General features: G+C 44.9%; 1 protein-coding gene across 1 annotated transcript in view; it reads left to right on the forward strand.

Annotated features, from left to right (window-relative positions):
* Window positions 1-20,779, forward strand: part of E2F1 (E2F transcription factor 1) — a 45,101-nt gene that overhangs the window by 12,530 nt on the left and 11,792 nt on the right. The window contains exons 2-4 of the mRNA XM_077459162.1: window positions 10,649-10,739; window positions 12,925-13,144; window positions 13,682-13,834. Of these exons, the coding sequence (XP_077315288.1) occupies window positions 10,649-10,739; window positions 12,925-13,144; window positions 13,682-13,834 (464 nt within the window). The remainder of the gene's footprint in view (window positions 1-10,648; window positions 10,740-12,924; window positions 13,145-13,681; window positions 13,835-20,779) is intronic.

Genomic DNA, 20,779 nt, shown 5'->3' on the forward strand with positions numbered 1-20,779 from the left:
GATTTTTGTCTTCATCTTTGCCAAAACCAAGGTGCAGGGACATGGGGTTAAAGCATGTAAAGGTTCAAGGTATTGTCGTAGTAGCGTCTCCTTACCTGGAAGCTTCAGTAACACAGGTTTCCACCGTTGGCTCACAAGGAAGCAGCCAATGCTACCTCCTTATATATGTCAGGGTGTCAAAATGGGGCAGTAGGGGGGGCAGGGCAATGTCGGTGACATTTCTGCGTCATATCCATGCGCCCTATTCACCCCAATCGCTAGCTGTACCAATACAATGCCAAAATTTAAACAAAGGTGAGGAGGAGAGTGTCTGTCTGAAAGACGTCACAGCGTCGAGCACATATCATCCCAGCCACATCAAACGGCATCAGATTAAAGCACCATGCAGCGGAAGAACATCCCGTGAGTGGCGTCACATCAACACCGCAACGTTCCTTAAAGATGCCCAAACAGGGCGGAGGCATCCACAAGTATCAACCACTGGGTGGTGGGCAGAAACGCATCCCACCACTGGACAATTAACCTCCATACTGGCGTTGTATCACGTCCCAAAGCCCAGCCACTCAGGTGAGATGAAGGCGGGCCATCACCTCAATTTCCCACGCATGCGTATCCAGCAAGGGGGGGGGGACCCTGGCAAACGACCACATAATGATCACTCAAAGAGAACTGCAATCCCAAATGGCATATAAGGACTGCACACGCACAAATGGAAACAACCATCCCAAACAGATGGCATATTATGATCAACAAAAAAGGGGGAAAAAAACGCACAAAAAGGAACAAGGGGAAAAGGAGAGCAAGAGAAAAATCTAATTCTCAAAGCGGGATATTTACTGAAATATTGACACATATCAAGGGAATGCCCCCTCAGAGTCCTGGGGTCGTGTGATAAATCCCAGAACACTCCCCTGTAGTAAAAAAATCCCCCGTTGGACATCAACAAAGCATAGAAAGTGTTTATAACTCATTGCATTATTGAGGCCTTGGGGGTATGGTGGTCTTTAATGTGTGGATCCATCGCATTTCTTTGTCGAATCCTCTTATGATTCCCCCCACCCCACCCCTAGGATCTATTGGAATATGTTTCCATGCTAAAATTTTATGACTGGGGAATGACTTGTCATGCAACTATGATGTCCAAAGTTGCATGATGGGTTGCACAAGTGATAATGGAACCTTAGGTTCACACTGACCTACAGGTTAGAAATCGTGCGAGTGCACCTGAAAATAGTACAGGAACTACTTTTGGGAATTGGTGCGGTGCTTCTGACAGTGCAATTGCTGCCGATTTGGCACGCAATTTGACAGGGAGCAGTAGGCAGAATGGGGAAATGCCTTATTTACATCTCCCCGTTCTACCTCTTCTCAGCAGTCGTGGGCCACCGGCAAACCCGCGAGCGCACGCCCGAAAGGCAGAAGAATTTTAAAGGGATGTACCTGTAGGCCCATTTGCCTGCCTGTGCCATTCTGCCCATGCGTGTGTGGTGGTTGGCAAGCAGTTAATCAGCATGGTGCTTGTGCTGTGTAATCATCTGCCTCCTCTAAACTGTTAATCAAACTAAACGAAAAAAAAAGCCTGCCTGATCCTGCCGCTTCCTTTATTCTCCCCCCCCCCGGGCTCTGCTCTCCTCTCTGGGCTCATGTGAACTGCCAGCCCTTCCAACATTCAATGCCTAAACATTATTATTATTATTATTATTTATTATTATTATTATTATTATTTATACATATTATTTTTTTTTTATTTATTTTTTTAACCTTAATGCAAGGAATGCATTAAGGTAAAAAATGTTTAGGCTTTAGAACCACTTTTAAGCCTAGGTTCACACTGACAGCAGGAATTCCGGCATGTCAGCCCCGACTTCGGGGGCGATTTCAGAGACATCTGTGCGAGTTGCAGCACCGGTGTCAATGGAAATCGCACCTCGAAGTCGCCAAAAGTAGTACTGTTTTTTTTTTTTTTTTCTCAACCTGCAAAGGAAAAGGCATAACGAGCTAGTATGCACCGCATACTAGCTCATTATGAAATGCTTACCTTAGAACGAGGCCCCGACATCTGGCCCGATCCATTGCGAGGGAGCTGACATGTTCCCTCTGCGTTTCTTCCAGGTATCACGGCTCCGGCGCTGTGAGTGGCCGGGGCCGCGATATTGTCTCTCCCGCACATGCGCGTGGGAGATTTCTTCCCGGCAGGGTCCGGCGTCTGTTGGGCTTCCAGCCGGGAATCCCCTGTGCGCATGCGCCGCTGCAGTCAGTGGCGCATTGCGAGGGAAATATCTCCTAAACCGCCTTATTATAGGCTTTCCTGTAAGTAAAAGTCCCCAAAAATTACTATATAACCACTTTAACTGAATAAGCTGAAGTTAGAAGCTGACTACCATGCACAAATGCACCAGATTTTGCGCACTCCAGTTTTAGTAAAGCAACCCCAATGCATTGTACTCCTTGGAGTACTAAAACAGCCAAAAGCATAAACTGTTGTCTAGAATTCACTAAAAGTGTGTTGCTGGTTGCAATTTTATTAGGGGAGTATCTGAGCAATATTTACAAGGCAGTGCAAAAACTACGCTCAATTTGTATACGCCCAAAACAGCCAAGCAGAAGGATTCGACGTGGGCAGTCTGTAGGCTACTCGACAAGCATAAATTTATTGTGCTAGTGTCCTAGGAGGATGGCTGACGGTTATGCTGGTGGGAAAAGTTAGAACATGCTGATGGGGTTTGGGGTTCCCTTCCCTCCCCCCTCCCCTTCATTCAAGATTGCTACTTGAGATGATCTCCACTTCCAGATTGACCTTTCTTCAGCCTAGCCTAAAGCTAGACTGCAGGTTTATGGCAGTCCTGTGTGTTCTTATCTAGCAGCTGCAGCAAGGCCTTTTTAAAGAACCTAAAGGGCCTTTTTCTCTTTTGACAGTGTGACTGGCATTCCTTCGAGGCGGGCACCGTGCACCTTCTATGTCAATAGGCATTGTTTATGACAGCGAAAGAAGAATTTTTGTTGCCCATAACAACCTGTTAGATCCTGTGCCAGAGAAGACAATTTTTAATAGCAATGGAGTTTTCTGAGTTTTTAGTCTGCGTTAGCGAACACTTCTGCTGGTAGAAGGGACGCATGGTGGATCTTCCAGCATGTTAATATCAGCTTGATGCAGTCTTGATTATCCAGATCAAGCGTCGATCATCTCATGTCTATGGGTACCTTAACCAATTGCCGGCCAGCAGCCATCATTGTACGGCGGCAGCTCGGCTCATTCCTGCTAATCGCTGTCATTGTACATCGGCTTGGGAACTCTCTATTGGGGGCGCATGGGAGAGACAATCAGCGGGTGGGGCAGACTCTATGTCCGCCGGCCACCTGCAATCGTTCTCCATAGTGACAGAATGAGATATTTAGTATAATAAAGTAAAAAATCTTGCTGTTTGTGTTTTGTGGGTGTTTCTTCTTTTATTTTTTGCTCAGTAAAATAAAATCAGAGGTGATCAAATGCCACTAAAAGAAGGCTCTATTTTTGGGGGGGAAAAAGGACAAATTTTGTTTTTGGTACAGCATCGCACGACCGCAAAATTGTCAGTTAAAACGACGCAGTGACGTATCGCAAAAAATGGCCTGATCATTAAGGGGGTAAATCCTTCCGGTCCTTAAAGCTGGAGTTCAGCCGTTTAAAAAAAAATAAAATAAAAAGTCAGCGGCTACAAATACTGCAGCTGCTGACTTTTAAAATAAGGACACTTACCCGTCCAGCGTGCCCACGATGTCGGCACCCGAAGCCGATCTCTCGATCGTCTCTCGGGTGCTGCCGCCGCCATCTTGGGGTATAGGAATCAGGAAGTGGGGCCTTGCGGCTTCACTTCCCGGTTCCCTACTGCGCATGTGCGAGTCGTGCTGCGCAATAAGGATGGTTCCCGCTGTCCCTGGGATCCGTGTGTTTCCCAGCGGACAGCGGGGGACCCGCAGGAAGTGGCGTAAATACCCGTAGATTCTGCGGATATCTATGCTGGAAGTGGGTGCAAATACCTGTACTGTACAGGTATCTGCACCCCCCCTCCCCCCTGAAAGGTGCCAATTGTGGCGCCGGAGGGTTCCGATGAGCGGAAGTTCCACTTTAGGGTGGAGCCCCGGTTTAAGGTGCGCCCACCGCTTCAAGAATTAAAGCCAGCAGGTGCACATACTGCAGCTGCTGACTTTTAATAGGACACTCACCTGTCCTGGTGTCCAGCGATGTTGGTAGCTGATGTTTCCATCAGCTGTCGGGTGCTGCCATTGCGGATAAGGGAACCCGGCAGTGCAATCTTAAGGCTTCACGCTGGGAACACTACGCATGCGGGAGGCTCCGCTCCTCTCTATTGACCTGACAGTGGGGGTGGGAAGAGGGAGCCAAGCAGTGACATCAAGGACCGGGGCACAGGCTCCCAGAAGTGGGGACAGCATACCCTTTTGAAAGACAGTCGTCCTCCCTCCTCAACTTTAGGGCTCATTCACAGGGGTGTAGAGAGCCATACACCATGAAAACAAATGTATCTCTGCAAGCGGGAGTGACAGTGGTTTGCATCCACCCATCTGTTCAAACCAAAAACGGGCTTTGACTGTACACTGATAACTGCACATCCGAGCATTTACTTGTGTATGGGGATGGATGAGTGACTCTGGAGGCAAATGGTTTGTGTCCAGGGCCCATATCCCTCCCTGTATGCAAGTGAATGCTAGTATGTGCAATTACCAGCATACAGCTGCAGTCTGTCATTTGGTTCATACTAGCTAGTATGAACCAATCACAGAAATGTGGGTAGAGAACTGCATATGGTGCAGGATGCTGTTGGCTCTATCTATGGACTTGCACTGGTCTGTACAGGCCACTAGTTGCATAATTGGTCAGGTCGAAAAGTCCATCCAGTTCAACCAAAAAAAACAATAATAATAAAATCCCATATACACAAATCTATACCCACAGTTGATCCAGAGGAAGGCAAAAAAAAAAAAAACTGCGAAACCTGCAGGAGAAAAAAAAAATCCTTCCTGTTCCTCCCTGAGAGGCAATCAGATTTTCCCTGGATCAACTTTAGCTATAAATGTCAGTACCCAGTTATATACTGTACTAGTCAAGTCATCACCGCCACATGTGGTTTTAAATTTTTTTTTTTTTTTGGACTACACCTGTGTAGCATGCATAGAGCCTAAAGGCCCATATACGAACATCTGATGGAAAAATTTGTACGACGAGCCGTCTGCCGATCTTCGGACCGTTAGTATGGTGCTTTTGACAGCCGATTTTTGCTTTTTCGTCAGATATAATAAGCTGGATTGCAGAGTATAAAATCTTTGTCGGATGTGAACTCGACGTCCGATTATAAATTTTTTATTTTTTTTCCTTTTGTTAGTATGGTTTTTGTACAAAAAAAATCATAAGAGCAAGACTACACATGCTCCGAAACGAAACACTACATACAAAACTATTCAACACGTTATGTCACTTCTGACGTCTGTACAAAATTTTTTGCATTGTGAGTAACCTCTTCACTTTCGACATGAGACTAACCTGCCACAAAAAAAAAAAGGAAGTTCGGTCGTCCGAAGATCTAAGCGTGCGTACAAGGCTTTACACATTATGGCAAGTGTTCCTGAGGACCAGCGGTGGCTCCGTTTTTCCTTTATGCCTAATGCATTAGGGCACGCTGGATATTATAAAAGCACAGAGTAGAGTTCGCTGTAGAAATCTGTAGCTGTAGAATGAGTTTTGCAGGTGTGTGTGGTGTTTTTATTATTTAACCTAGGGTAACACGCTGGAGAGTTTACTGGATGCAAAAAAAAAAAAAAAAAAGCGCCTGAAGCCAAAAAAAATGCTATGAAGACATCCGTGTGCATGAGGCCTAATGCAAAATTTTTTTTTTTTTTTTTTATTTTTTTTTTTTTGGAAAAACTTTTTTGCGTTAGGCCTCATGCACACTGATGTCTTCATAGCATTTTTTTTGGCTTCAGGCGCTTTTCTTTTTTTTTTTTTTGTTGTTTTTTGGAATAAAAAGCGCTTGTAAGACCACTGCAGAAATAGTGTGACAAAGTATTGCAACGACCACCATTCTCTAGGGTGTTAGAAAAAATACATATATAATGTTTGGTGGTTCTAAGTACTTTTCAGTGCAAAAACAAAAAACAAAAATTTGTTTTTAATTTGTAAACGCCAAATCTCAGAAATAGGCTTGGTCCTTAAGGCCCCTTTCACACTTGGGTGCTTTTCAGGCGATACAGCGCTAAAAGCAGCGGCTGAAAAAAAAACGGCCCCTTTCCCTCCAGTGTGAAAGCCGGAGGACTTTCACACTGGAGCGGTTCGCTAGCAGGACGGTGAAAAAAGTCCTGCTAGCCGCATCTTTGGAGCAGTGAAAGGAGCGCTGTATTCCCCGCTCCTACCCATTTAAATCAATGGGGCAGCGCGGCTATACCGCCAGCAAAGCGCCGCCGCAGCGGCGCTTTGCGGGCAGTTTTAACCCTTTTTCGTCCGATAGCGGGGCGGTTTTAACCCCTAAAACTATGCTTAAAATAGCGGTGCTTTACTGCCAATGCCCTTACCACCCCAGTGTGAATGGGGCCTAAGCTGTTAAAGCACTTGTCTGTTTCCTAATAAAACAGGACAACATGCTTTAACCCAAAACTGACCAATCATAATTCATCTTTTGATATGATCAGTTATTCTGATGTACAGTAGGCACCCTGCTGGACAGCACATTCAGCTTGAGGGACTTCTGTAGGCTGTATTGTAATTAATGTGACTTCATTTAAAAACTAGAAAACAAAAACAGTTTCTGCCACTGGCAGACCCTCATCTCTTAAGCCCCAAGAGCGGGACGAAACATGTTGGCGTTTGTGGTCTGAATCGAGCTGAGGCTGCCTTTACCTGTGTTCACCTGCTAACCACATGAGCTGGGTGAGGTGTGTGATGGCTGGTCTATCTCTTTCCATTTTTATATATATATATGTGTGATCCCGGCCCCTTTACCATGTGATCAGCTGTCAGCCAATGACAGCTGATCACGTGTGGTTAAAAAAAAAGGCTCGGTAATCTTCCTTTTTTTTTTTTTTTTTTTTTTTTCCCCCCCCCGCACTGGCAACGTGAGGAGAAAAAGCCGATCACCGGCTTATGCTCAAGGTCCCGAAGAGGAAGGAGGGACATCTGCCGCCTCCTCCTCCTCCTCCTCCTCCTCCTCCTCCTCCTCCTCCTCTGTGCCTGCAAGTGCCACTTATCAATGCCAATCAGTGTCCATCACTGGCACCCACCAGTGCAGCCCATCGGTGTCCATCAATGCAGCCACCTCAGCGTACATCAATGAAGGAGAAAAATAACCTGTTTGCAAAATTTAATTTAAAAAAAAAATGTTTTTTTTTTAACAAATAAAAACCGTAGAGGTGATCAAATACCACCAAAAGAAATCTCTATTTGTGGGGAAAAAAATGATAATTTAATTTGGGCAATTGTCATTCAAAGTGTGTCGGTCCTTGGTGTGGACAGGAGGGGAGTTTAAGTGCCCAGTAAGCACGTGGTTAAATTGGCTTTGTATTTTGGATGGCTATTTTATCGTAGAGAAATTCCCAGAACATGGCCTGTTGGGGGTACTCGAGGAAGGGGTTGAGAACCGCTGCTCTACACGGTATGATTATCCTAGAAGATTGCTTTGGGTTCCCCTTGGTCACTAAGCCCAGTAAGAGTGTAAGGTGATGGAATTGTCAGTATTTGCAATAGGTTTGTCCTGCAGCGTCATTGATTGATCACCACCTGGCAGAAGCCTTTCCTCCGCTACTTCTGATCCGGTGCGTCCGGTTACTTTTCATGGGTGATTTATTAAACAGCTGCTGTAGACTGATTTCCTTTCGGCTGGTGTACAAGTCTCCTGACTGTGGAGTTTTTCCATCGCTCTGTAATGCGATGCATTCCCCTCTGGCAGTAATGTGCGAGAAGGGCAGAGCCATGGACAGAAGCGAGGGAATGAGCGGGATAGGCTGAGAAAGGCTCCCACCTACGCATCGTGCTGGGAAAAACCAGTTTGAGCGGCTGCGAGAAAATGAATGGAGTTGCCACAGTTCTTGTTTAAAAAAAAAAAAAAAAAATGCACCCTGAATTTAGACCTTCAGTAGCTCCAGTGTGGGGTTGTCTATATTTCATTTTCAGTAAGGGCCAGTTCACACCATAGAAACACAGTCCAGATGCATTGCTGCATGCACGTTTTGTGTGTGTGTGTGTGTGTGTTTGTTTGTGTGTTTGTTTTGTTTTTTTTCTTCCTTCACCTTAAATGGGGACATTTTGCTTTCCAGGGCTAGTTCACACCACATGCAGTCTTTTTCTGCATCAAAAATGCATTGGATAGTAGGTCATATGCTTTTCAATAGCGCAGTTCACATCCGTGTGTCCCGTGGTTTGTTGAATGTGCCGCCCAGGGGTAATCGCAATGGGGAGTAGTGTGGGTAATGCTGCAACCACTGCAGGAGTGCCAGCAAGGGATGGAGCTGGTCCCAACTCCTGTAGTTACTGGAAGGAAGAGAGGAGAGACCCAGGACCCTGGATTTTCCTCTCTTCCTTCCATAGTTCATATTTGTGCGTTCCAGGAAAAAATAGAACATGCTGCATTTTTTTTTTCTGCGCTAAGCTGTACTGGAACGCGTTTAAAACTCCTCAAAAAATGCACTGGGACGCACATCCTTCCTTCCTTCTTCTTCTTTTTTTTTTTTTTTTTTTTTTTTTTTATAACCAACTTCCGGACCCCACTCCCACCGCTTCCTGGGGTCATTTCCGCTGCTTACCAGAGTCGTGGGTAACGGCGGAGACACAAAAAATGGTTCAGGGCTTAAATGGTTAACTTGTAAACACCAAGTGTGAAAAATAGGCCTGGTCCTTTAAGTGGTTAAGGTGAAGAAGAAAAAGCACCACTGGAACGCATCAAAAAACATGCATGCAGAAAAGCCATCTGGACTGCGTTTCTATGGTGTGAACTGGCAATTACAGCGCATCTGCACATTTTCTTAGGTAAACTCCCCTATACCTACAGAGGATGAAAGGAGGAGTAGAGGGAATCGCAGAAGAGAGTGAAGGTCTGCTTTAAGGCTGAAGCCAGTGTGCAATGAATGGCTTCCAGAAGTTTGAATTGTGAACCTTCATGATAGCGATTGTAAAGTCTTGTTTAAAAAAAAAAAAAAAAAAAATGAACAAACGTGATACTTGCCTCCTCTATGCAGTTGGTTTTGCACCGAGCAGCCCGGATAGTCTTCTTGGGTCCCTCTTTGCTACTCCTGGCACCTCCCTCCTATCGAGTGCCCCCACAGTCAGCTTCCAATGGGGGCACTGGAGCCGAGTCACAGCTCTGTGTGTCCATTCAGACACGGAGCTCCCACCTGGCCCCGCCCCTCTCTCCCCTGATTGATTGCCACGGGAGACAATGGCATCACTGCTGTTTCTCTCATCCAATCGGGACGAGTGTCCTGGATGGCTTGGACATTAGTGGACAGAGATGGGGCTCAGGTAAGTAATGGGGGGGGCTGCTACACACAATGTTTTTTTTTTTTTTATCTTAATGCATTAAGATAAAAAAACCTTCTGCATTTGCAACTCATTTTAAGCAGTGCAACTAGATTGCAGAAAGCTGTGACGTATTCCTGTTTGTGGGGCAGCAGCCCCTGTGCACCTGGGTCTATGCCAGGGATATGCAATTAGCGGACCTCCAACTGTTGCAAAACTACAAGTCCCATCATGCCTCTGCCTCTGGGTGTCATGCTTGTGGCTGTCAGTGTCTTGTTATGCCTCATGGGACTTGTAGTTCTGCAACAGCTGGAGGTCTGCTAATTGCATATCCCTGGTCTATGCTTTAGGATTGTATTAAAGGGACCCTGTCACCACGGGGTCACTTGTACACAATGGGAATGCTGAAAAGAAGCAATCTACTTGCCTTTCAGGTGACAGTAGCGCTTGCCAAAAATTACTGGGTATAATTCCAGCTGCAAAGCATTATGGCTGTGGCATGTGTACACCCCCAACTTCTGCACCCCAGATACGTCCTTGGCAGGGAAAACATGGCTGAATAGCATGTTTTTACCACCCCCAAATCATTAGTGTTGCATGAGTCCGTAGTGAATCTCTGCTACCTGATCGTTTGCCACTCTCCAACTGCCTAATCATTGCCTTGCCTTTCTACAAGTCGTTCCTTTAATGCATGGCATGTGGGAAGATGGCATCAACAACCCACTGCTGTGTGCCCTTTGTCCAGGCAGGCTTTCCCATCCTGGCTAGGAGTTTACCGGTAATTTCTAAGAACAAAGCTCTGATGCGGATAGGCTCAGGAATGTCTCTTCTGAAGACCTTTGTATGTTTTGTGGTGTTCTCTTTATTGCATCATAGTTTATCTGGTTGCCCTGGGTTACTTTTTTTTTTTTTTTTTTTTTTTTTTTTTGACTTAAACTCCTGAGGAAAGCAATATTGATTGCCAGCTTGGGAATTTGGAGAGTGAGGCAGATAGTGAAACTTGTATGTTGAGAAGTGTCTATTGACAATTATGATGCTGAATCTCCATAAAACCGATCGACTTCTGAGACCAGCCATGTGTAACATAAATGCTATGCAGATCGTTTTTTGTTTTGCATCTAGTGATCATTATTTTTGTTCTTGCTTCTTCAGGTGAAACGGAAGTTGGATTTGGAAGCTGCGCACAGATCTGTTCCGGAGGGACTTCAGACACCTCGTGGGAAGACGAGACATCTTGGAAGAGGTTTGAGAATATTCAACACACAGACTGACTGAGGGTTTTTTAATGGAAACCTGTGCTAAGAGAAATTCAAGGGCTTGCATTGTTGACCTTGTAATAATAATTGCCTTTAGTCCAGTAACTCCAAACAAGCATGCAGCCAGTGAAGTCAGAACTTCTATTACTTTGTTAGACCCAAAACAAGCATGTAGGCAGAAGGTCAGCAGCAGCAGGCATGTTCTATTAAGCAAGTTTCCTTTTAAGTGTGTGTGTGTGTGTGTGTGTGTGTGTGTTTAGGACTTGGTGTCTGCATTAACCTGCATTTTGCAATGGATTGACTTGACAATATAACCAGCCTGCCCACAGACTGATCAAAATTCCTGCTGAATTGGTCATATTTTGATACATCTGTGGCTAGCTTAAAGTGATAATAAAGTCAAGTTCTCTTGTTTGTTGTTTTTAAAAGGGGGGGGGAGAAAAATATATATTATACTTCTCTGCTCTGTGCAATGGTTTTGCACAGAGCAGCCCCCCGATCCTCCTCCCTCCTCCATCTCCCGCTGGCGCTCCTGGCTCCACCCACCAGCCAAGCTGTTTGCTGTGGGGACTTCCGAGCTGCTGCTCTGTGTTTTCAGTCAGATATGGAGTTGCATGGCCCCGCCCCCTTTATTTTCTCATTGACTGAGACAGCCGGTGAGCCAATGAGGAGGGAGAGTCCCCAGAGAGCTGAGACTTTCGTGCACATTGCTGGATCACAATTGGGCTCAGGTAAGAATTCGGGGGCTGCTGCACAGAGCTTTTTTTTTTTTTGCATAAAATGCATGAGGATAAAAAACCTTGAGCCTTTGGAACTACTTTAAGGCTTTGCTGACTCTTATTTAAGCATACACCCTTGTGAGGTCTGTGTTTTTTGCATGCACAGCTGCTTTTTTTTGTGTGCAGGCAGTCCCATACATTTTAATTGGGATGCAGTTGCTATGTGGACACAGCCGCTGCTCCTGATTTGCCATCGTGGGTGTGGGTTCTTAAACTTCCACTATCAGTGTTTGGGGCACACGCACCTACATGGATGTCAAATTGGAAGCAACGGCTGTCTCCCAATTGAAATGGGACTGCCTGCATACAGTGCACAGAACACCAGGCAAACCACAGACCTCACACAGGGCTATGATTATAGTGGTTCTAAAGGAAGAGGTGTTTGTGGGTTTTTTTTTTTTTTTTTTGCCTAATGTGTTCTACGCATTGGGGGGGTGTGTGCATCGTCCCCCCCTAATACTTACTTGAGCTCCATCTTAATCCAGTGATGTTGCACGAGAGACAACTTTCTGGGACTCTCCTTCTTGATTGGCTGAGACACATAGCGGGTGCCATTTGCTCCCGCTGCTGTCAGTCAGCCAATGAGGAGAAGCGGGTGGGGCCAAGCCGTGGCTTTTTCTGAGTGGACACTCGGAGCAGCGGGTCGGCTTGGTGTGGGGGAGCTCGGCAGGAGGGAGGCGCCAGAGCAGGTAAGTATAACATGTTTGTTATTTTTAAACAAAGAATCAGAGACTTTAGTATCACTCTAAAGTGGAGTTCCACCCAAAAATGAAACTTCCGCTTTAGGTACTAGTGACTCCCTGACATGCCACATTTGGCATATAATTTTTTTGCGGGGGCAGTGGGTACCCAGTTTTGACAGGCAGCCAGCACCCACTTCCTCCTCTGATGCTGGAAGGAAGTTCAGCTCTCTTTCCCCCTGCCTCCCTCCCGACACAGCCCAGGAGATTGCCTGGCCATTCACAACGAGTGGCTCGTGCAGTGCACGCCCGGCTTTGAAGTCACAGCTGGGCGCCTGCAGTTACAATTCCTGCACCATGGAGAGGGAGAGAAGCGACGCATCGTGCACCCACATCGCTGGACCATGGGGCAGATGAGTGTCTGTTAAGTCAGCAGGTACACTTTTTTTAGCTGCTGATTTTTAAATGGGTGGACCTCCTGCTTTTAAGTATGCCTGTGTGAAAGGTGCCGAATAGCCATGCATTCTGTGTAAGGCAGAGGTTCTGAATGGTTGCTCAGACAGGACCATCTAGTTTTCTTATTTTAAATATAATTATACCCGTTTTATTAACTAAGACTTTAAAAGTCAATATTTGGTTTTCAGTTCCTTTTGAGAGTATTGCTTCTGTTGTTCATCTTTCTAAACCTAGTTTCCTATTTCACCTTTGTGCAGGAGTGAGATCCCCGGGGGAGAGGTCTCGATATGAGACATCCTTGAATTTGACAACAAAGAGATTCCTGGAGCTCCTTAGCAAGTCGGCTGATGGTGTGGTGGATTTAAACTGGGCTGCTCAAGTGCTGAATGTCCAAAAAAGGAGGATCTATGATATCACCAATGTCCTTGAAGGGATCAATTTGATTACCAAAAAATCCAAGAACCACATACAGTGGCTGTAAGTGAACAGACTGATCATCCTGCGACCTTTTTTAAATGTTGGCATTCTAATGTAATAAATCTTAGAATCATTCACCTAAATGTGATATTTTAGTTGGAGACTGCTGTGCTAAGTTGGCTTCTGGCTTCTTGTGTCTTTAATACTCCCAACAGCAAAATCTTCTTGCTAGAATTCCCAACTCGATGTCAAGCTGGGAGTTTTTAACCAGGATGAAAAATCTATTTTGCCATATCTTTGCGGGTACAACCTGTGGGGCTACTATTCCCATCCCTTAGTTTTGGGTCATTGTACCAAAACTAGTGAAGTTTGATACCAAACCGTATGCAAAATTTTGATGTGTCCATTGTGGTCCACTGGTGTAAACTGGGCCTAAATGGTAAATTTGTAGGAGCTATCCATCCATGGCAGCTTCAATATTTCCTGATTTAAATGGTGAAAACTAGACTTGTTGACCTCTGTGCACCCCTCATTTTCTGTTGGCTCCCAATATCGGTTAATCTTATTTTGTTGATTCTTTTTTTTATGTTCATGTAGGGGTAACCGGTCTTCGGTAGAATCCAGCAACAGGTACCAAACATTGGTAAAAGAGTGCCAGGAGCTTTTAGCTGCAGAACAACACTTGGATAACCTTATTCACACGAGCACCACCCAAATGAAACTGCTTACCGAGGAGTCCGAGAGCCAACAATATCCTTTGATCTGCACCTTGGTCATGAGTATAGTCACCATTATCAAACTTTGTAGACCTCTGTTTCGGGCAAAGTTAGAATTAATTTTTTTATTAGGCAGAAGAAATGTAAAATTACATCTTCCCTTCCTTTCACATTTTCCAGTACATTTGTAATGGCCCGACAAAGACCTTGAATACCATGAGCTGTGATTGGGTTGGAGATCCTGACCTTTTTCTTGCCTACTCTTCAGCCCTGGGATTGGATGTATGATAATTGCACATCGAAGTAAAAAAACAAAAACAAATTTTCTACTGATCTGGATCTAGATGCGCTGTTGTCTATGAAACCATACACACAGCTACGTGAAGAGTAATAATAGAACAATCAGTAAAGAGCCATAAAACAAAAATAGAAAATTTTACATTTGAGTGCAGTAATTTACACACCGATACGTGTTTTTACACACCTATATTCATGGCGGCACAGTGGTGTAGTGGTTAGCACTCTCACTTAGCAGTAAAAGGGGTCGCTGGTTTGAATACCAACAACAGCACTACCTGCCTGGAGTTTGCATGTTCTCCCTGTGCCTGCACGGGTTTCCTCCGGGTAATCCGGTTTCCTCCCACACTCCAAAGACATGCTGGTTGAACTGGATGGACTGGTGTCTTTATTCAACCTTACTAACTATGGAACTTTTTTGTAATACTGGCAAAGAAGAATCATTTTACTCTTGTATACACTCACATGCCTTTATGCTCTTTTTACATTCCTTTTTTATGCAAGGTCTTTATTGAACCTTTTGTCAACGAGATCCTGAGTCTAAACATCCAGTATATTTTTGCATCTGTGTGCAACTGGCCTTGGTGTATCTATTGTCAAAGTGTAGCATAATGGGGAGGGCTATAAGTGCTGTTTGTTTCTTTTTACTGCTTCTTATGTTCCCTGCTGTGGCGGTTCATCCTCTTCATCATCATGATCAGGGTCATAGAACTGTTGTCAGAATGGGAATAGAAGGAAAATCTTCCCATGGAGACACTTGACAATGACGGCTAAGACTGGATTTCCCCTCACGGCGATGAAATCTCCCCAGCTGTGTCATGTACTTGGTACAGGAAGCAAAGGCTCATCTCCCCAGTGAGAACATGGCAAACAATAAAATGGCATAATGCTGCCTCATTATGGAAGAGGGGGGCTGAACTTCTGGCTGTGTTCGCCATGGTGGACTCCGCCGGAAGTGGGAGCCGGGTATCTGTTAAAACCAGGTACCCACTCCTTCAGGGGCAAAATGTGGTAGCTGGGGGTCGAGGGAGGCAGACAAGCGGAGCTTCCACCTTTGTGAGGAGCACCTCTTTAAGGGCTCATTCACACCAAATGCAATGGGATGCATTTTTGACTGCACTCCAAACTGCATAGACAGTCTAAAATCCACGTTATCCTATGGTCTTAGTTCACACTATTGTAGTGCAGTGGGGAAAAAAGCTGAATTTTTCTGCACTGCAAATGCACAGAAATGCATGTAAATACAACAGTGCAGTGCTCAAAGAAGATAGACGGAAGTGACCTCAAAGGGAAGGCAAGTCTAGGAAAAATGCACTGCAAATGCAGGTAGAAACAAGCAGCAAATTGATTTCACTGTGCATGCAAATACATGCAGTAAAGGTACAGTTTCTGTTGTAAATGGGCCCTCCAAAGTTTTCAAATACAATGCAGGACAGGTTGTCCATATTGTGCTGCATTGTTGTGCAATATAATGGTGTGAAGTATTTTGATACAAAACTGTGTTTTGAGCACATTCAGACTACTTTTATCCATACTTAACACATAAGTAAAATTTTTTGCAAAAAATGAAAAGGTGAGCTAACGCCCTACACAAGTTAAATAGTCACATACCCACACTGACCTATCGGAATCGCTGTGATCTATCTCTGAAGTCCTAAGGGAAGAAAGATAGGTATTTCAAATATACACTAACTGTATGGGCATGTACAGTGCAGTAGGGGGGTGTAGGGTTTCCCAAATGAAAAGGTGAACTTTACACCTTTTAACTTATCCTGAGCCATGAACTTAATGTGATACTAAACCTCTCTCTATCTCTATCTATATAATGGTATCTCACAAAAGTAAGTGCACCCATCACATTTTTGTAAATATTTTATTATATCCTTTCATGTGATAACACTGAAGAAATGACACTTTACATTGTAGCAAAGTAGTGAGTGTACAGCTTGTATAACAGTGTCAATTTGCCGCCCTCTTAAAATAACTCCACACACAGCCATTAATGTCTAAACAGCTGACAACAAAAGTGAGCACACCACTAAGTGTAAATGTCCAAATTGGACCCAATTAGCCATTTTCCCTCCCCGGTGCCATGTGGCTCATTAGTGTTACAAGATTTGGGGTGTGAATTGGGAGCAGTTCTTGCTCTCACTCTCATACTGGTCACTGGAAGTTCAACATGGCACCTCATGGCAAAGAACTCTCTGAGGATCAAAAAAAATAAAAAAAAATCTTTGCTCTAGGTATCGATGGCCTAGGCCGGTGATGGCGAACCTTGGCACTCCAGATGTTTTGGAACTACATTTCCCATGATGCTCAACTACACTGCAGAGTGCCTAAGCATCATGGGAAATGTAGTTCCAAAACATCTGGAGTGCCAAGGTTCGCCATCACTGGCCTAGGCTATAAGATGATTGCCAGGATCCTGAAACTCAACTGCAGCACGGTGGCCAAGACCATACAGCAGTTTAACAGAACATGCCTAGCCATGGTGGACCAAAGAAGTTTGGTGCTCGTGTTCAGCGTCATATCCAGAGGTTGTCTTTGGGAAATAGAGTGTTGCCAGCATTGCTGCAGAGGTTGAGGGGGTCAGACCATACGCCGCACACTGCATCAAATTGGTCTGCTTGGCTGTCATCCCAGTAGGAAGCTGCTTCTATAGATGATGCACAAGAGTCCGCAAACAGTTTGCTGAAGACAAGCAGACTAAGGACATGGATTACTGGAACCATATATCCTTTGATCAGATGAGACCAAGATAAACTTTTTTGGTTCAGATGTGTTGAGCGTGTGTTGTAGCAACCAGGTGAGGAGTACAAAGACAAGTGTATCTTGTCTACAGTCAAGCATGGTGGTGGAAGTGTCATGGTCTGGGGCTGCATGAGTGCTGCCAGCACTGGGGAGGTACAGTTCATTGAGGGGAACCATTAATGCCAACATGTACTGTGAGTGTGACATACTGTGCAAAAAAAGGTGAAATTACTGCGCTAAACCACTATAGTGTCAAAGTCAAAACAGAAAGCAGCTAACACTCAAAGTCCAAACTAAATAAAAATATACAGTGTAGTGCTATAAACAAGGAAACATGAACTGTGTTGTCCTGTGGAAAAGTGATAAATACACAAAGTCCAATGTTCACTGAAGGGGACTAGAAAATAATAATTCAGATATGTCCATCCCATACTTGATAGTAAATCTTCAATTGGATACAATGCCAACACAAACAATGTGCAAATAACTGTGCAATTGTGGAAAAATTATTTTGTGATCACCAGTACCTGTACTCATTGATTTGATATACTGTTCTTTTTATAATGCCCTCCCTTTTTTTTGACCTACACCATATGGAGTTCATTTGCTTTTGTCTTTATCACAGTCCGATTTGAGTCCTTTTTGTGTGCAACAACCTTTATTCACCGAATACCCCCCCCCCCCCCCCCGTGGGTGCCAGTTATTTACCACATTAAATAACCATAAAGAACCAGGATTCTCTGGCATGACCAACACTGGGGAGGAGTGGATTTATCCCTCAGTGACAGTCTTCTAACCAACTGTAACCCTGTGGCATTTGGTCCACATAAGTTTGACTGACCCACTACTAAATGGTAAGTGGGTCCACCATATCCGGTGTCCTATCATATACAGTCCCCCATCGGATAGTGTCCGCTGTGTACACAGCGCACACACACATTCCGAAAATACCCGAAGATGATTGGCGCCTGTGCCGTGAGTCCAGGTTCTAGCCCCACCATCCAAGTGGACATAGATTTGGAATATAAAAGAGCAGAGCGAATCGAGCCCGCGGAGGGCCTTCTAATTTTCCCAGCCCTATGTCCGCTTGGATGGTGGGGCTACCACCTCGACTCGCCGTCTATCTTCGGAGATTTTCCGAAGCTTCTTCTGCTCTGTATTGCGCAAGCGCTGCGCATGCGCAGTACGGGGCGAATACTATATGATGGCCGGACTGAATATGCCAGAACACCGGTAAGAGTACCAACCTTATTCTTCCCACACAGGATTTGTTCACAATTGCACAGTTATTTGCATATTGTTTGTGTTCGCATTGTATCCGATTGAAGATTTACTATCAAGTATGGGATGGACATATCTTTGAATTATTATTTTCAGTCCCCTTCAGTGAACATTGGATTTTTTTATCACTTTTCCACGGGACATCACTGTGACACATACTGAAGCAGAGCATAATCCCCTTCCTTCGGAGACTGGGCCACAGAGCAGAATTCCAACATAAGGACCCCAAACACACCTGCAAGACAACCACTGCCTTGCTAAAGAAGCTGAGGGTAAAGGTGATGGACTGGCCAAGCATGTGTCCAGACCTAAACCCTATTGAGCATCTGTGGGACATCCTCAAACGGAAGGTGGAGGAGTGCAGGGTCTATAACACCCACCAGCTCTGTGATGTGGTCATGGAGGAGTGGAAGAGGACTCCAGTGGCAACCTGTGAAGCTCTTGTGATCTCCATGCTCAAGCGGGTTAAGGCAGTGCTGGAAAATAACTTTTTTTGCCAGCAGTTTAGACTGTAATGGCTGAGAGAGTTATTTTGAGCAGACCGTGAGTGTACAACTTGTGTAAATTTGCTACTATACATTGTAGCAAAGTGTAATTTCTTAACCACTTCAATACAGGGCACTTTCGCCCCCTTCCTTCCCAGCCCAATTTTCAGCTTTCATCGCTCTAGCGCTTTCAGTGACAATTGCGCGGTCATGCTACACTGTACCCAAATGAAATTGTTATCATTTTGTTCGCACAAATAGAGCTTTATTTTGGTGGTATTTATTCACGACTCCGTTTTTTAAATTTTTTGCGATGTAAGCGCAAAAAAGCGGAAATTTGGGGAAAAAAAACTATTTTCTATTTTTAAAAGAAATCCAATAAAATAAAATTTTGTCATAAATTTTAAGCCAAAATGTATTCTGCTACATGTTTTTGGTAAAAAAAATTCAGTTAAGTGTATAATAATTGGTTTGTGTGACCACGGACATATGTACGCAAATGATCATGTACATATGTGTGCAGGTGATCACGTACATATGTGTGCAGATAATCATTGGGACATGTGATTTTAGTGGGACATATGTGGGGGACATGTTTTTATTATTAGGGACATGTGTTTTTATTATTTGGGGACATGTATGTTTTGGGGACATTGTGTTTATACTGTGTGGTGTGTTTACTGTGTGGTGATTTGTGTGTACACTAGACTGGTGATCAGTTGGTAAAAAGCTGTAAAAACAGCTCATACTCACTGATCACCAGCCGGCTGCAGCGATCTGCTCTCCTCTCCTCAGCGATGACTTCTGTGTGAGGAGAGGAGGAGCCAATTGCCTAGCAACCGGCTGTTTGTTTACATCACATGACGGCCGTGATTGGACATGGCCGTCATGTGATCAGGAGGGCCAATCACAGAGCCCTCCTGCCGATCTGAGATGCGCCGTGTCCGGGTGACACTGGCGCATCGGGATCGCGCCGCTGCGCGGGCACGCACGCGATCCCGCTCCTTCTGAGTAGACGGCTCCCACCCGGCCGTATATGTGCATTGGCCGGGTGGGAAGTGGTTAAGTGTTGTCACACGAAAAGATATAATAAAGTATTTACACAAATGTGAGCGGTGTACTCACTCTTGTGAGATGCTGTATATAATATATATTTTTTTTCTTTTTTATCTAATGTTATTTACATTTTTGTGTTTATTATAAAAATAACAAACGTGCCTATACTTGCCTGCTCTGTGAAATGGTTTTGCACAGCGCAGCCCCGATTCTCTTCTGGAGTCCCCTGCCGGTGCTCCAGGCCCCTCCTTAATTGGGTGCTTTCCTTGGGACACCCATACGGGCTCGCTCCTGAGTCCCGCTGTTGTGTCCGTTGACGCAGTTGAGCTTGCCCCCGCCCCCTACTCCCATGTCACAGCTTTTGATTGACCGCACCAGAAGGTAATGGATCCTGCTGCTATCAATCTGTCCAATGAGGAGAGTGGCTGTGCTTGTGCACATCACTGGATCAGATTGGGCTCCAATATAAAAAAGGGGGGGGGGGAGCTGCAGCACAGGTGTTTTTTCACCTTAATGCATTAAGGTAAAAAACCTTAAGGCTTTACAACTACATTCACTTATTTTCTCCTTTTGGTCTGTTAACCACTTCCCAACCACCACACGCAGATATACGTCGGCAGAATGGCATGGGTGGGCAAATAGGCCGTCAAACCCGGCTAGCAGGCATGCCGACGGGTCCCGTGAACTTTGTCTGCCAGTGGTCAACGATCCTGGTGAGGAGAGGCAGAACGGGGAATCAAGGCATTTCCCTGTTCTGCCTAGTGACATGACAGGGATCTTCTGTTCCCTGTCCGCCGCAGTGTCACAGTCCCAATAAAAATTGCAGATCGCCGTTATTAGTAAAATAAATACATTTATGCTAAAGACCTGCTTGCAGTTTGTAACAGATCTACTTTCAGTAGTTCCCTCTGCTGTGGCATTTTGTGCAGCCTGAACAAAGTTATAGCACCACCTATCTGCCAGAATATTAATCCACCTTTCCCCCCAGTAGAAAAATCTCAAAAGATTGAATGTTGAAAGCTCATCATAGTGCACATTGATAGTAAAGTTACTATCCAAGGGCTTTCACTTTCAATCTTGTGAAATTTATCTGCTAGCACCATCGATTG

Source organism: Lithobates pipiens, unplaced genomic scaffold (assembly GCF_037356315.1).
Source record: "Lithobates pipiens isolate NorthernLeopardFrog02 unplaced genomic scaffold, aLitPip1_a1.2 Scaffold_28, whole genome shotgun sequence".
Lineage (NCBI taxonomy): Eukaryota > Metazoa > Chordata > Amphibia > Anura > Ranidae > Lithobates > Lithobates pipiens.